This window comes from Miniopterus natalensis, chromosome 4 (assembly GCF_054644295.1).
Source record: "Miniopterus natalensis isolate mMinNat1 chromosome 4, mMinNat1.hap1, whole genome shotgun sequence".
Lineage (NCBI taxonomy): Eukaryota > Metazoa > Chordata > Mammalia > Chiroptera > Miniopteridae > Miniopterus > Miniopterus natalensis.
The window spans coordinates 48759757-48776123 of NC_142084.1; the positions used below are offsets into that span (position 1 = coordinate 48759757).

Consider the following 16367-nt stretch of genomic DNA (forward strand, 5'->3'; position numbering starts at 1 on the left):
ACTGGCAGCCACGCTGGCCGAGCTGACCAGGAGTTTTAATGAAGCAATATAAGAAATATGTTAGTTATTACAGGAAATAAAAACTAAAACATGGAGGAACTGAGACATTTTTCTGGTTTTGTTATATTTTCCTTTCTCTTTAAATATACTCTTGAACTGATTCTTAATGTATGATATTCAAAACTCCTTGATGTGCACTTAGTTCAGCTGAATAATATTTTAAAACCAGGTGGGTAAATTAGAATAACTGGAAACCCATCAATCAAGAATTTTAGGAAAAAGTAGACTAGTAAGTGATTATATCATGTAGTTAACAACAAAACATCTAGAGTTTATGATGTCATTTTAAGCAGAACCTGCCATTCCTTCTCTACCTATGTAAGCAAAACAAAGAGACTAATGTTTTTTTAGTAAGTACTACTATCATAATTCAGTAAAAAACAAGGAAAAATATCCCAGGAAAAATACAGTGAGAGAGACCTCAGGCTGAAGTTGAGTCTGCCAGTGCAAAATAATCCCATCCAACAGGATGACCCCATGAACAAATCAGACACGCAGTGTCCCGTCAGCTCGTCCTCGTGAGACCATCAGGATACTTTCTAACTTAGGACTGCAACTCCTTCCGTTATTAAGCTGAACTTCTTTCATGAACGTTATCTTAGTTTGACATGAAAATTCTTACTGAGTAACAGATATTTGGGCTCTCTGTCATGAACCTGTACAGGAGCTAAGATATAAAGGACTTAGGGGAAGAACATTTCAGTCGTCCTTTTAATGCAATTACATGTGACCTTATCGGTACAGGACGGGGATTTAACAGATTCAGAATGTCAGGTTTTACATTTTTGTAACAGACTGCTAAGGCTATTGCTTATTGTGTCTAAAGGCAAATCAAAAGCAATGTGGAATTCACTTCAATCAGCACACTGTAAATAAACACTTGAAGCATTGTAAGAGACAAATTTGATTTTACTGTTGAACTTGTCATTGGCCTGCTGAGCCTTCTAGCATTTGACAAAAAATGTATGAAGGAACATGTTAAGTATCCTTCTGTTCCTCAACACTGTGTATACAAACACTTTATTATTTTTCTTCATTATAAAAGATATACAGACCATATTATTGCTGTAAGTTGCTTCATATTTGTGTCACAACATAAAGCTCTTTGAAGGCATGTATCTCTGTTTAGCAAAAATGTTTTTGTTTTAAAAAATATGTGTATACATATACATATGTATACATATGTGTGTGTGCATAACACATTTGTGTGCTTGTATGCTTGTGCCAGGCACTGTTTTAAGCAATTTAAAAAATTTAACTCATCGAATGCTCATAAAATTTTCATACTATCTAATTTATCTTAGCTCATGCAATTTCTTTAGAAATATGTTCTAAGAAGTTAACCCCTGTTAACTTAGAGTCAAGTTGTTTTAGAGACATTATGTCATTTTCCACGTGAATACTTACTCAGACACTATAAAGTCCAATATTTTCCTGTTATTTTTGTGATTACTAGAAATTTCAGATACTAAGTTGATGGCCTATCGCAGTGCTTTTCCTGTTTAGGTTTCTCATGCCTTTATTTCTGCCTACCCCCCACTATGATTCTGTTTTATAATTTCTTTAAAGATAAGCAAAACTTAACTGAATTATAAAATGTGTATTTACCCAGAATGCCTTAAATATCACAATATCGAATGCATTTAAGGTTTGTAACTATAATTTGTAATTTACCTCACAAAATATTTAACAATCTTTGTTTATCTTCATGATAATGTTCTAAAATAGACAATTTCTTTCAAATATTAGGTATATTTTACTTTGCACTATATTTAAATATTGTATTTATGTTAACATTCTATGTATTATAAATATATTAAATATATATTTAAATACATAGTAAATAGTGAGAAGTTCAGAATACTAGAGGAGTAATAAAAATTTAACAATGCTAGCTTTTTATAAAAGTTACATAGCCAAGATCTATTGAGCAATTCATCATGAGCCAGGTGCTACTTAAAATACATTATAATCACTTAATTCTTTTTTTTTTTTTTTTTTTTATGTCTTTATTGATTTTAGAGAAAGGAAAGGAGAGGGAGAGAGAGAGAAACATCAATGATGAGAGTCATTGATCGGCTGCCTCCTGCACGCCCCCGACTGGGGATCAAACCTGCAACTTGGGCACGTGCCCGGACCAGGAATCAAACCGCCATGTCCTGGATTATAGGCCCACGTTCAACTGCTGAGCCACCTCAACTGGACTTTTTAATTATTTAATTAACCCTGTGGTATATTTTCTGATGAGGAAGTTAAAACAAAAGAGGTGGTAGCTTTGCGTGCCATCTTCTCACAATGGTAAGGTATACGAATGAGTTAGAAGGCAGAGTCTTCCCCTTATATAGCCAATTAACAAATATTGTTTAATAATGTCCTGTTTATTGTTTACCATGTTAAAACCACACTCAATCATTTGTGTGAAGAATTATCAAAATCAAATTACTTCCTGACATGGTGGGGTTAGGATTTTTATATTAAGAGAAGCTTTGGTGTTGGCAGTCTGGCTGGGGGTATGCTAGCTTAAAATTTTTTGTTGAAGTTATGTTTGCTTTGTAAGAAGTCTGTTACTCTAGGATGGTGTAGTGTCTAAGATGGCACTAACGATCATCCTCTCCTGTTATCCACACCCTTGTAGTGTTTTCCCACATTGAAAAACAGTCAGATAGCTATGGCACAGAAAGTAGGGTGAAGGGGGAGGTATATCACTTCTGGAGCCAAGTCATAAAGGGCATTTTGGCTTCTGCCTTGCTCTCTTGGATCACTCATTGTGAGGGAAGCCAACTGCCAGTATACGAGGACATTTAGGCAGCTTGGGGGGAGTCCCATGAGCAAAGAACTGAGGCTTTCTGCCAACAGCCAGCCCCAAATCGCCAGCATACAAGTAAGCCACCTTGGAAGCAGATCTTCCAGCCCACATCAAGCCTTCAGATGACTAGAGCCTCATGAGATACCCCAAGTCAGAACCCTCCAAGCCTTGCCACCCCACAAAAACCATACATGTTTTTTGTTGTTTTAAGCCACTAAGTCTCAGATAATTTTTTACACATCACGCAATAACCATTGAAGATTATATGCTCTCTTGGTTCAGCATTAGAGCAAAAGATGGATATAGTTTTTATTTTTTGGTGTGGTAGCTTCAATCTTTTGACATGGCGACAATTCTTACTTTGTGTTGATTTCAATTAGACTTGTTTGGTTATCAGGAGTAGACTTTATGGTTAATTAGAGGTTATTTTAAATTGATGTGAACGTTATGGCAACGTGGAGCAGTCAGCGATGTATCCACATTCATAACCCAGAAGCTGACATTACATAGTCAGACAACTGCTAACTCTCTTGCCTCTCCCGTGGGTTGCAGTCTCCTCCTGCCTTTTGGGTCCTTCGGCGCATATTCACACATTATCATAGCCCTGGCTCTACGTCTCCGTGCCTTTAGCTGCGCCTTCTTACAATTCCGGTCCTCTGTGCTTTTTATTTTCTAACACAATCTCTTGATTCAAGTTACCCTCCCCAAATGTATCTTGTTATCCCATCTTATCACTTTATAGAAATTAAACCATATATTTCTGGCCATTGTCTAGGTTGTAGGCCTAGACGATGAAATTAATCAGCTAATGTTAGACACTAGGTTGGAAACCTGTGTAGTCACAGGGGACAGTTGTCTTCAATTAGTGCCAAAAGAGTGACAGTTTCACTTAAAAGTGGTTTTGAATTTGGCATATGGCAGGCAATGTACTTGACATATATTACATAGCTTTCCGTCCTAAAAATAGTGTGTTTTAAATATCTCACTTCATGCTCCATATGTACATTCAAAGAAATTTCAGCTACCCTAATGCTAACCGTTCTTTTTTTCAAATACATTAAATTTTACCTACATTTTTGAAATGTTGCCCTTTTTCATTTGCCTTCTAAGGTTGTCAATTTCTCAGATCCAAAGGATAAGCAGTAGATAAGACACACAGCTGAAATGTTATCCTTAGATAAATGTAGTATATAAAAAAATGTTTTGCACTGCTAAAAGCCTTACACTCTCAGACGAAGACAAGGACAAGCAAAAAACTTATGTAGCTGCAAAGCCAAGCGGTTTACACATGAGTAACCAAGGAAAATGACTGTTCGGCACTGTGGCAGGCTGCTATGGAGTTAACTCTCTTATTGCTGTTGCTTATATAATATTCAGCTCTCCACATGTATTTCCACATAGATAGCATATTTTATAGGAAATCCATCACTTTGAATATATAGCAAGTCCATACTATATCAAATAAGGCAATTTTTGGCACTTTCTCATAAATGATTGCTTCTCGTAAAAATAAGCCACCCTCATTTTTAAGTCCTTAGTCCTTTGAAATAGCAATGCTTTGATATACCACTGGGGTACGTGCATGCTTTTGCCTATATCTAGAAAGTGTATCTCTAAAATCCTTACTCAGTTTGCTCTTACCTTTTCAATGTCACCTCCAACATCATCAAGAAAGTCTCCTCCAGTTTCAGATGAGACTGTCTAATCCACCTGTTAAAAGTGTTCTGATTATTACTTTCTCTCTTTTATATCACATTAAATTTGTAATTTAAAATTTTTTCCTCTGCCATGATTTGAATACTGTTTGTTCATCTCCCCCTTAACTAGAATACCTGCTCTCTTAGCACAGAGCTGGGTCTGTCCTAACCTGTGTATTGAATGCAATGCCTGGCACATGCTAGGCACTCACCCAACGCTCACTAAGTGAATGGATGGAGATAGAGGAATCGTATGTCTAGTTACCTTTCTTATAAACTAGAAAAGTAATGATAAGTGGAATCATGGCTCAACCTTTCCTGAGCCTACAGGAGAAAATTTTATCTCCTTGACACTGTGTTCAAAAGGCTTTCTTGATTTTATCGTGGACAAATTCTCTGACCTCATCTTCTACCAGTTTTGCCTTCTAACTATATTCAATTCCTTACATTTCTCTAGCTGTATTATGATGTGGTCTGTTGCTGTACCTCAGTGTCTCTAGCCCCACCCCCTGCCCTCCACATTACTCTTCTGAGCTTGGGGGACATTATTTGTCTTGAACATCGCCAACCCAATGAAGCTGTCCCTCCCTCCGCTGCCCAAACTCTACCCCACAGAGGTAATCATTCTGCCCTGTCCCTAGCCACTGAGCCTGATATTTGCTTCTTTGATTGCACTTATCACGAGGTCATAATTATTTGTTAGCATGGTTCTCTCCCTCCCAAGGCCTATGTCCTCTCCTTGCAAATAGAATCTATCTTTTTATATTCATTCCAAGCAGACTCTAAGGAACAAGAACAGCATCATAAAATGCCCTGGGGGGATGCACGTATCATGCATGCATGCATGTTTGAATAAATGTTCTTAAGAAATTAAGAACAAAAATCACACAAAAATGCTTACTGTACAAAAATTTATTTTTTAAAAAATGTAAAGCAGGTGCTTAAAACTTCATGACTTGGGCCTTCAGCCTCTAGCTAGGAAGGCAAGACTCCAGTCCTGGCTCTGCTACATTCACTGTGGGTATTCAGTTGTTTTTTTAAGTGATTATGCTTTAATAGAGTTCAAGTATTCAGGGAGTAATTATACATATGTGAGATTTTTCCATAAGTTACATTTTCTTTTCACTTATATTATTTTGCTTTGAGAACATGTAGAAATTGGAAAATTCTAAATTAGTAAGGAAGGCAGACATTTCCTTGAGAATATTTCTATTGATATTCTCTCTCTCTTTTTTGAAATGTAACTTTATTATTAAAAGTATTACAAATATCCCCCCTTTTCTCCCATTGACCCCCTCCACCCTACTTCTGTCTTACTATTTTAACTCTTTACTGAATTAGTGCCTATACAATATTTGATAAACCTATTGTTTAGAAACAAGTTAATATAAACCATTACTTTGCATGGAAATAAGCAAAAAATATATTTCTACAATTATATATATGCGAGTATATATATAATTATACAATTATATATATGTGTGTGTGTGTATATATATATGTATATATATAATTCTCTCTTGTTTAAAAAATGAAAACATATACTACTTAAGATATGCTACTTCTGTGTTCAAAATCCTGTATTTACAAGAAATCTTCTTGCTCAGGAATATTGCATATTATGTAGGACTACAACATATTTGATTATTGAGAATTTTAAAAAGATAACTTTTTCATTTAGTAAGTTTTAATGATACTGTCAAATAAATAAATAGTTTAACTACCAATGCTTGTTCTTAAGCTGTATTTCAATACAATTAACTTAAAAATCCCATTCTTTTCAGTGATGCGTAAAATGTTCTTTGTATATTAACAACATCTTTATGCCAAAGAAGAATAGGCTATTTCAAGAAACGAATGGGACATTATTAACTATTCCCAGCATTTTTACTGTCTTGTTCATTTAAAGCAGTTTGTTGAATTCACTTCACTACTTTTACGTACATGCTCTGTCTCCAAGACTGTGGCCTCTGTAATGGTTATTTACATTCCTGTGCAGCTGACGCGCTCTTACTCATTTTTCCTTCTCTTTCTTTTAACATGCTGCAGTAGCTAACATTTTATGGAGAGAAGAAGGTACTAAAGTCTGTTCTTTCTTATATTGTTGTGGTTATTTTGCTTAATTTTTTAGTAGATATGTTGACTATCAGTTTCAATTATTGCTTTTTCTTTTGATTCAATATTTTTATTTTATTATATTTCAGCATTTTTATGTAAACTTCTACTATTAAAAATATTAATACTGCTCATAAGCTTGAATCATAATTGATCATTGACATACAGTCAGGAAATTAATTTATAATATATTGAAATACTTTTAAGAGTATAAAATTAAGTCAAAAAAATGAAAGCAACCTTAGTTAAAGATAATTTACATAATAAACCCTCATTAGGTTAGGAAAAGAAAAATTATAAAAACCATTGCCTTATCTAGGGAATATAATAAATTATTTAAGAAAATGGGTTATAAACTTGAAGAACCTGGATTCAAACCCAGTCTTCACCACTAGAAACTTTTAATGTCATAATTTTCTTATTTCAAAAGTGAGGATATTTGTTAATAGTCATAGGGCTGTTATCAGTTCGTTAAATGTAGTCCACATTCAATAAATAGCATCTATTGTCTATTATTATTATTATTATTATTATTATTATTACTTAATCACAAAGGCTTGGAATGAAGTGTTTGACTAGGTACTCAAATAGCCCATCAATTGTGCTTTAATTATATTCTTAGGAGAAGAATATGTATTCGTCATTACACTCCATGCAAACAATGGCCCAAATTATTATCTTCACAATCCGTCCAAGACAAATGTTCTCTTCCCCAATTACAGCTTCCTACCTGAACTGGAGTCACTGCTACCTGTGAGGGACATATCTCATAAGAATCAAGTATATATAATAGTTAGACAGCACCCAATTCCCTGATTAATATTGCCTAATAAAGAGCTTGACACAATCACTCCCAGAAACTTTCTAGTAAGAGCGAAAGAGTAAGTCTTATTTTAGGTGAACATGGTATGAAGAACTTACTGAGGCACGATGGTATGATGCTACACTTTGTGTGAAAAGGTTTATAGCTTCAAAGGCATAGATACAAAAAAAAAAAAAAGGAAACACTCATGAACCAAAAATCTGCCTCTGCCAAGTTATTCAAGATGAGAAATATAATGTGTACAATCTATTCTTGCCTCTGTTTAGCTAAAAAAAGATTTCTTCTATATTTCAAAAAACAGATAATTAAGTTTAGGATCACTTGAAAATGAAAAGAATAATATCAACCAGTAAAGGGCTTTATTTAACACTAAAACTCATTGATTCATCTTCGATTACCAAATCACTCCATTGTAGAATTATAATTTGCTATTGACCATAACTTAAGTGCTAAAGTAGTGTAAAATTAAGTCCGAGGAAGATATTTGTCACCAAAAAAATCTCCTTTGTTACTAATATATATTCATCCAGTAACAAGAAATTAACCAAATTTCCTTATTGGTATAAATTCCATAAAATATTTTCTATATATAATAAATGATAGCACTGTATTATCATGATACACTATCAATTTGAGCAGCTATCCTCAAAGTATTGAGACAAGAATGTGCATTACATCCATTTTTTCCTCAGTCTATTTCATGTATTTAAGGTGCATTATTGATTAGAAAATCCTCTGGAAAATAATTCTTTCTTATGAGACTGCAGGTAATTCTTGCTTATGTTCTCTCTCTGTATAGAAACAATAACAAAGCAAAAAGAAAGCTCACAAGGAACCCACAAATATGGATTACATTCTAGAGCACAATACTCTATTAGATTAACAATCGACCTGGAGAAGATAAAGTACATGTATCTGACTTCACCAGGGGATGGAAAAAGAAAAAAAAAACAAGCCTGTACATATTCCCAGTCCTGACTCTGACTGAGCAGTGAAGCTTTCACTGAAGTCAAGAACTTCTGTAATATACCACAGTATAAAGCATTGATGAGGAGAGAATTGTAATGGAAACCTACACGGTTATCAAACTTTTTGGGACTCAGGACCCTGTTACACTTTTCAATATTACTGAGCACACATAGTGTTATTGAGAACACATAGCTTTACCCTGGCCCTCCAGTATGTTCTATAACCATGATTTTCTCAGCTTATGTCTATGTGGGCTCTTTTCATCCACTTATATTTACCATATTAGAAATTAAAACAGAAAAATTTAAATGGATATTTAATTTTTTAAATGTAACCACAATAAAGCCCTTACATGTAACCATAAATAACATATTATTTTTAAAGCTATATTTGCAGAAAACAATAAGGCTCATATTGTTTTACATTTTTCAAATCTTTTAAATGTCTGACTGAATATGAAATGCTGGATTCCTATATCTGTTTGTTCATTGAATTATTGTGACAACACTCTTGACCTCATGTGTTACGTAGCCTGTCAAAAACTGCACTCTACTTCTGTGAGAATCTAACTTGGGAGACCAGGAGAAAACACCCAAATGATATCTTAGTATTATTATGAAAATAGCTTTGACTTTGTAGATCCATGGAAAGGATCAACTGTGAGACCTGCTCTACTAGAAAATCTATTTGAACTATTAGCAGTTCATGGATTTGACATCATCGAAAAATGAAACAGATATTTATCAGTATATCTCACAGTATGGATCTGAGGAAAGCATGAGGACAGTAATCATACTCAGGTTAAATATATTTCACCAATTGTTTTTCCCATTAATTTTTCAAAGAGATATTGTTAGTACTAAAAATAGTGACAGTCGTTTCCTGAAATCTTACTATGTGTCCGTCACTCTGCTAAATGTTTTAATTTCTCCATCTCTGCTACTAAGTCTTAAATAAAACATTTGATGAACAAAATATGTCAGAATAATGACAAAATGTACCCCTTGTGCATAGGGAAGGAGGAACTCAAAGATGACTCTAAAAGGTTTAGGTGTAGTTTTATTTCACAGCAGAGTGATTGATACAGCTCGGAAATTTCATCAGTGCAAGAATACAGTGGAATCCCACTGACTGTATCGTGGACATAACATGGTAAAGGAACACAATAAGAAAGGGCGGGACGTTATTCCAGGGAGTTTACAAACAATCTGCACTAAGAGTAGTGTTCGGCTCAAACATCTTCACGTTCCTGATTGTGGAGTAGAATTTTGCATCAGCTCAAGGAGAGCAGAATCATGTTCATTCAAAAATGTTATGGGCTTTGCGATAATTATTGAACATAGTATGTTACTGACAACTGACCATCAGACACCACATTACTACTTTGTTATGTTCATAAGTTTCAACAACAATTAATCTTAAATTGATAATCATTGATATCTACAGCACACATCAGTCTTAGGTGGCTGTCTACTGGAAACTTGCTGATACAAATCAATTTTTTGCATAAAAACTGATGTGTTTTTTTTAATTTTATACATTGGGCCTTGAATGTATAGTTCTTTATGCACAACTGTAATTATAAAGAAAAGCTTGCAACTACTAAATTTTAGGTTTTTAGAAATATGGCTTGAATTTATTTCATGCCATTTCTGTGACTATCCCACTATAATGTAGTATTTCTGGACTTAAAATGTTTAATTAACTGAAAATAATTCCAGGTATTAAAATATAAGTAGTGTAAAATATTTATAAAACAATAAGAATATGTTGAAACTACCTGGAGTCATTTAAAATGTATATGTATTATTAAGTAGAAATAATTGTATGTGCTAAAATATAATTATAAACACTATTACAAATAAAGTCATTATTATGTTTGAATACATTTTTTTCTAAATCATAACAGTAGATGGACATGTTGCTAGATGTGCAGAATTGATGACTCTTTAAACTAATAACATAGTTAATAAGAATAATTATGTCTTAAACTGAACAAATAATTTTACAAAACAATACACCCTTATTGTGATCCTCAGGCTTGACTTAACAGACCTTGCAGATATTCTCAATTGAAATAAAAATAATGCTTAGGGAATTTTTTGTATTTAAATAAATTATCTTTCCCTATAGATGTTTTTAGATTTTAAACTTTTTTTTTTAATATATCTTTATTGATTTCAGAGAGAGGAAAGGAGAGGTAGAGAGAGACGGAAATATCAATGATGAGAGAGGCATTGATCAAGCCCGCAACCTGGGCATGTGCCCTGACCGGGAATCGAACCCCGATCGCCTGGATCCCAGGTCGAAGCTCAACCGCTGAGCCATGCCCGGCCGGGCAGATTTTAAACATTTTAAGCAACAGTGGTTTGCCTTTCCAAGCTCCCAAGATTTTTATATCATTGCTTATCTTTTAAAGAACACATGCTATCCCTGAATCATAAGGTATAATTAGACTGAATAACGATTATTATGGAAACTAACACAACTGGGAAAGGAAGCTACTCAGGTGAGGATCAGAAAAGGAAAGAGTGCATGCGGTTAGGTCTGGACATGTCAGAACGAGGCAGAGTAGAGGACTGCAGAGAGCAGGGGTGCGACAATATGCAGCCGTCCCCCAGGTGCGGGCCTCAGTTAGCCCGGCTGCATTCCAGGCATCTCATTTTAGTGCCCTGTTTTGATTAGGTTTGGATTTATAAAGTGATATGAAATTCTAAGATGCCACACAGTGATATCTCTAGTGTGAAAAAAAAAGAAAGAAAAGTGTGATTTAAATTAGTACACCGAGGTTCTTTTCTAAAACCTTAAGTTAATTCAAGTCGTAAAGTATAGAAATGGGCCCCCAGTGCTGCAATTATTTTTAAAAAATGATATATAAGACCTCTATGCAGGATTATATTTACATTATAAAAATTAGTTTAGGAAAATATATATTCTCTAAAGTCTGGAGGACTTGTTCTTTTTGTTTCTAAAAATTGTTATATAAACTCAATTCCTACAAAGAATGAAATTTTGTTTTCTCTAGAGAACTCTAAGAAAAGTACTAAAATAAATATGATTCTTCAAAAAATATTTTTATCCCTTAAAAAAACTGAGTTAACTGGAGAAGGTATCAGGCATAATCTATGTATCAGAGTTTATTATTTCCATTTATAATTATTCTAAATATATTGAATTGTACTAAAGATATCACTGAATTGTAAATTGGAGAGAATGAGGTCGAAAGTCTGCATAACATCACCAAGTTGCTTGCATTCGGTGCAGGTCACGGAGGGTTTGCTTTACTAACATTACATGACTTCACAAATTGATCTGTCAGCAATATGAGGGGCACTGAGTATTGGTTGCAAAGTTTTCAGATGATTTCATTTTGAGCTTTTGAATGTGTTTTTATTTCTAAGGTCTGGGAATTGGAAACATGTTCTATGTGTTTTATGAAGATGGAATCAAAGTGATACAACCCATAGAGTGTGAATTTCAGAGGCACATTAAGCCTAGTGAAAAGCTCCTCGGATTTCAGGCAAGTATCTTAATAATCTCCGCATTTTTACGCCATAATTTTGTTAAGTAAAATTATATTTTGGAAATACAATAAAATATATACATATATGAGATATATTGGGATGAAAATATTAAAACAATGATATTGGCTGTTATTTATGCAGGTTTTATATTGAGGCAAAAATAATATACTGTGTATTCCTAATTATTTGTTTGTAATTAAAGTAAAGGCAGTGAAAGTAAAATACTGAAATTGAATGCAACATAATAACTTCACCTGCTCCTTAATTTAGAACATCTCTCATTTTGGCAGGCAATGTTCCCTTTAATAAAATGAAAGGAAACAGCATGTATATAATCTGGTGGGAAATTGAGGTATATTCAATGCTTTATAAATGTGGGTTTTCTTTTACTCTTCATCTCACTTTCTCATGAGGTCTCAATGGAGTGAACAACTTAGATTTACATGGGAAATATCAATTGATGTACTTATTTGTACCTTATATGTTTATATATATACATACTTTTTTGTAAGATAATAATAAATTATGTACCATCACATAAATATGTTTATACCCAAATATGTAGCACTAAAGGTATCTGTGTTACCATATATTCCTACACAAGTTCAGACATACACCAAACACCCAAAATTAGATAAGTTATTGTCAGACCTCATCATATAACCCTCTCTTGATGCTCATTTTTAAGGTTGGCATGACCATGAGATATCAGTAAAATAGATATCAATACCATAGTTTAGAGTTTTTATTTTCAATTCTTATTTCCAGGCTACTAGTAGGCAGTGTTGTTATTGAATATTGATATATGGGGTCAGCAAAAGTAGGTTTATAGTTGTAACACAAATAAATAATACAATAATTAATAAATAATAATACAAGAATAAACTCTGTGTTTCACATACTCACAACTGTAAACCTACTTTTGCCAAGCCCTGTATGGAGATAACAATTTACACCTTAAAGCCATGACCTAGAATAAGAAAAACATTATGAGAGTGAGATAAGATAGAACACCTTCTTTCCAGATATTCTGTAGGATAAAGTAATCTAATGACTTCTTAATTTAAATAAAGAAAATAATTTTATTCAATATGTCTGTGATTGTTTAAAGCAAATGAAACCATGATTAATTTAAAAATATTTTAGTTATAGGGCAAATTCTAAATAGTATTGTTACCATATTAAGTTACAGTTTACAAGTAAGAAAACACTTTTAATTATATATGCAATTTATATTGTTTTATAATCATGTAATATCAATAGCAACTAAATTAATTTTGAATAAGGTATTCATGTATATGTGTATAAATAAATAGATATATAAAATCCAAATATTAGCTTCTGCTAATGCATATCATTCAATTTTATACCATATTCATATTTTTATAAAAACATTATGGATTAGAAACTTGGACTAACACACAGGTGTAAAAAATGTGGCACCAAATTATTATTTAAATAAAAGCAACATAATTTGACAGGAGAATTTCTCTCTGATTCTGATTCCTATATGACCAGCAGTTTTGTAGCTGACACTGATATGTTGGTTACATCATAGAAATGGAAACTTCAGTTAATAATACTAATAAAATAATCTGCAAAATCCATATTTTCATCACAAAATTGTCACCTCATGAATTTGACTTACAAATATAGAGACAAAGAATTGTCTTTCTGCATTTTCTGTGTGCTGTTCCAGAGTGCCAGTAAATGGCTCAACACAGTTTGACTCAGGTCTCAAAGAATGTGCTTTTCCAGAACATTTTTCAATGGCTGTAGATGAATTAATTTTACTATATGGAATCTAAAGCTAAAAGAGCAAGCAGAAACTTGATGTGACAATTTTTTATATGTCTGGACAAGAGGGATGCGAAGTTTATTTACCTGAATTCCTTTCTCTTTAAAGCCTTTGGATTCTCTGACTTCCTCCTAAAACATCTACAGTAGAAACTAGATAGAATTATGTTTATTTGCCTATCTCAATATATCTGAATATATATAGGGAAAAATTATATATATACATGAATATATGTAAATTATATATAAATTTCTATAAAAAATAATAGAAAACTAATATCAATGATTACTGCCTTAACTAATTTCTTTCAATCTGAGAACCCTTATCCACAATTGTATATCAGCAGTGACAAAGCAAGGACAATTAGTTATTAAGAACTAATTTACTGCATCAGATTTTGCAAGTCACATCTCCTGGAAATCTTATCATCATTCTACATATGGGATTATGCAGAAATGCATATTGTAAAATAAAAAAAGATACATAATAGAAAAGTAGCTTTCTTATATAAAATAAAATTTACTAAAATTTTTATACTCTTATGGAAGAGTAAGAAAAAAGGGTAATAAAAATCAGGTTTATATTTCTAAGAAGAGAGCAACTATTAAATAGTGTGTGTCTGTTTAAATTTATGACATTTCTATTGCTTTGGAAGTTGAAATTAAAATACAAGAATATTTAAACTAACCAAAATGTTTTTTAAAGCACTAAGAATAATGTGGAGAATTGTGAATTGATTAAACCATGTCCCACATATAATTGTTAAATACAGAATATAAAGACATTTATTTATAGCCAAAAGGAAAAATATATATTTGTTATGTAATTATTATAGGTCATTTATATGAAATAAAAGATAAGGTAGATGAACTTTAATTTTATACTGATTTTTTTTTTATTTATTAATATGAGATAAGCTTAAATAATTAGATATGTACAAAGAGATACTTTCATAATACACAAGTATATAGTGGTAGAAATAAGAAGAAATTGATTGTGTTATGCTTTGAGAATAGATGTTAAACTAAATCATTATTTCTTATTTGAACTTACTTTGTTTTCTGTGTTTAAGCAAGAGAGATTTCAACTTCAGAGTGTGTAAACTATTTGGTGCAATTAAGGACTTAATTATAAAATAATTTCATGAGAAAATTGTTGAGTATTATGTGAGGAGAAAATTTTTCTCCAGAGAAACAGAACCAATGAGATTATCTATATCTATATGTATATCTGTGTTTGTCTCTCTATGCCTATGTCTTTATTTTAAGAAATTGGCTCAAGTGGTGGTGGTTGGGATAGTAAGTTTGAAATTTGTAGAGCAGATGAGCCAGCAAGAAAATCAAATAAAAGTTGATGTTGTAGTCATGAGTCTCAAATCCACAGCTAAGAACAGCAGATTGGAAACTCAGATACAAATTGTTATTATAGTCTTGAGTTTGAAACCTGTAGGAAGACTGGAAACTCAAGCAGCTTTTCTGTGTGAAAGTCTGATGCAGAATTACTTCTTCGGGAAACCTCATTCTTAAATCTTAAGTCCTTCAACTGATTGGATCAGGCCCACTCACTTTAGGGAGGGTGATCTGTTTTATTTGAAGTTAACTAATTGTAAATGTTAATCACTTCCACAAATGCCTTCACAAAAACATCTAGAAAAGTGCTTGACCAAACAACTAGGTACCATAGACTAGTTGGCATACAAAATTAAGCATCACATCTTGCTATCTTTTTAAGTCAAGGACCTTGTTTAATTAGTATTTACATTCCCAACATGCTTAGTACAGTCCCTTACGTATCCCAGGCAGTCAAGTAACACTTGTTAAATGAATTTAGTGAAAATCCCATTGCTTAGAGCCTGAGGCTCTTTATTCTTTTAAGTGTTCCCTAGTTTTAAAGATGTATACATCTAATTTCCCCCTCACCGTAATACTCCTTATTTTACAATTGCCACAAAATAACACTCTACCTTTAATGTGTTTGTGAGAAATGTTTCATGGAGTAATTTATCAGTGAATTGTTTCAAGGTAAATATAATCTTATGGGTCTATTAATTCAGGACCACATAGTCAAAATGTACTGTGCAGATGCTCTGTACAAGATAGTTTGGAGTTCCATTATAAAAATAAAAATAAAAAGCTAATTCTTCCGGAGTTTAGAAGATAAATCTCCTGAGTGCGAATAGTGGAAATGAGTCTTTTCCAATCATCTTTTCCCCACAAAAGATTAAACATGGATATAATATTTTCCAAATTCACTGTTGATGTTAAGAGAGTAGCAGTGCAATTCCCAAAATAACTCACTGACCAGTAAAGTTTAGATAAAAGCTGGAATACTTAGAATATTGAATCTTCCATCAAATCTTTCAGAAGATGCTTTTTGCTTGCTCTAAATAAAAATTCAATTTTGTTGCAATGTCAGATTGTATCAGGCTTCAGCTTCTGATAGTGAGTTAATAAAAATTCATACAACATGGTTTCAGTTATACTTTCATATTTTTATTTTCATTTTAGTTATGTAGCCTTAGTAGATAGGATTCTTGCCATATTTATTCTAGTTGTACACTCGATTTCATCTTGTC

At 32.7% G+C, this 16367-nt stretch overlaps 1 protein-coding gene across 1 annotated transcript in view; it reads left to right on the forward strand.

Moving 5' to 3' along the window:
* The window catches only part of FSTL5 (follistatin like 5), a 491494-nt gene that overhangs the window by 400206 nt on the left and 74921 nt on the right, over nucleotides 1-16367 (forward strand). The window contains exon 11 of the mRNA XM_016200335.2: nucleotides 11872-11990. Within this exon, the coding sequence (XP_016055821.2) occupies nucleotides 11872-11990 (119 nt within the window). The remainder of the gene's footprint in view (nucleotides 1-11871; nucleotides 11991-16367) is intronic.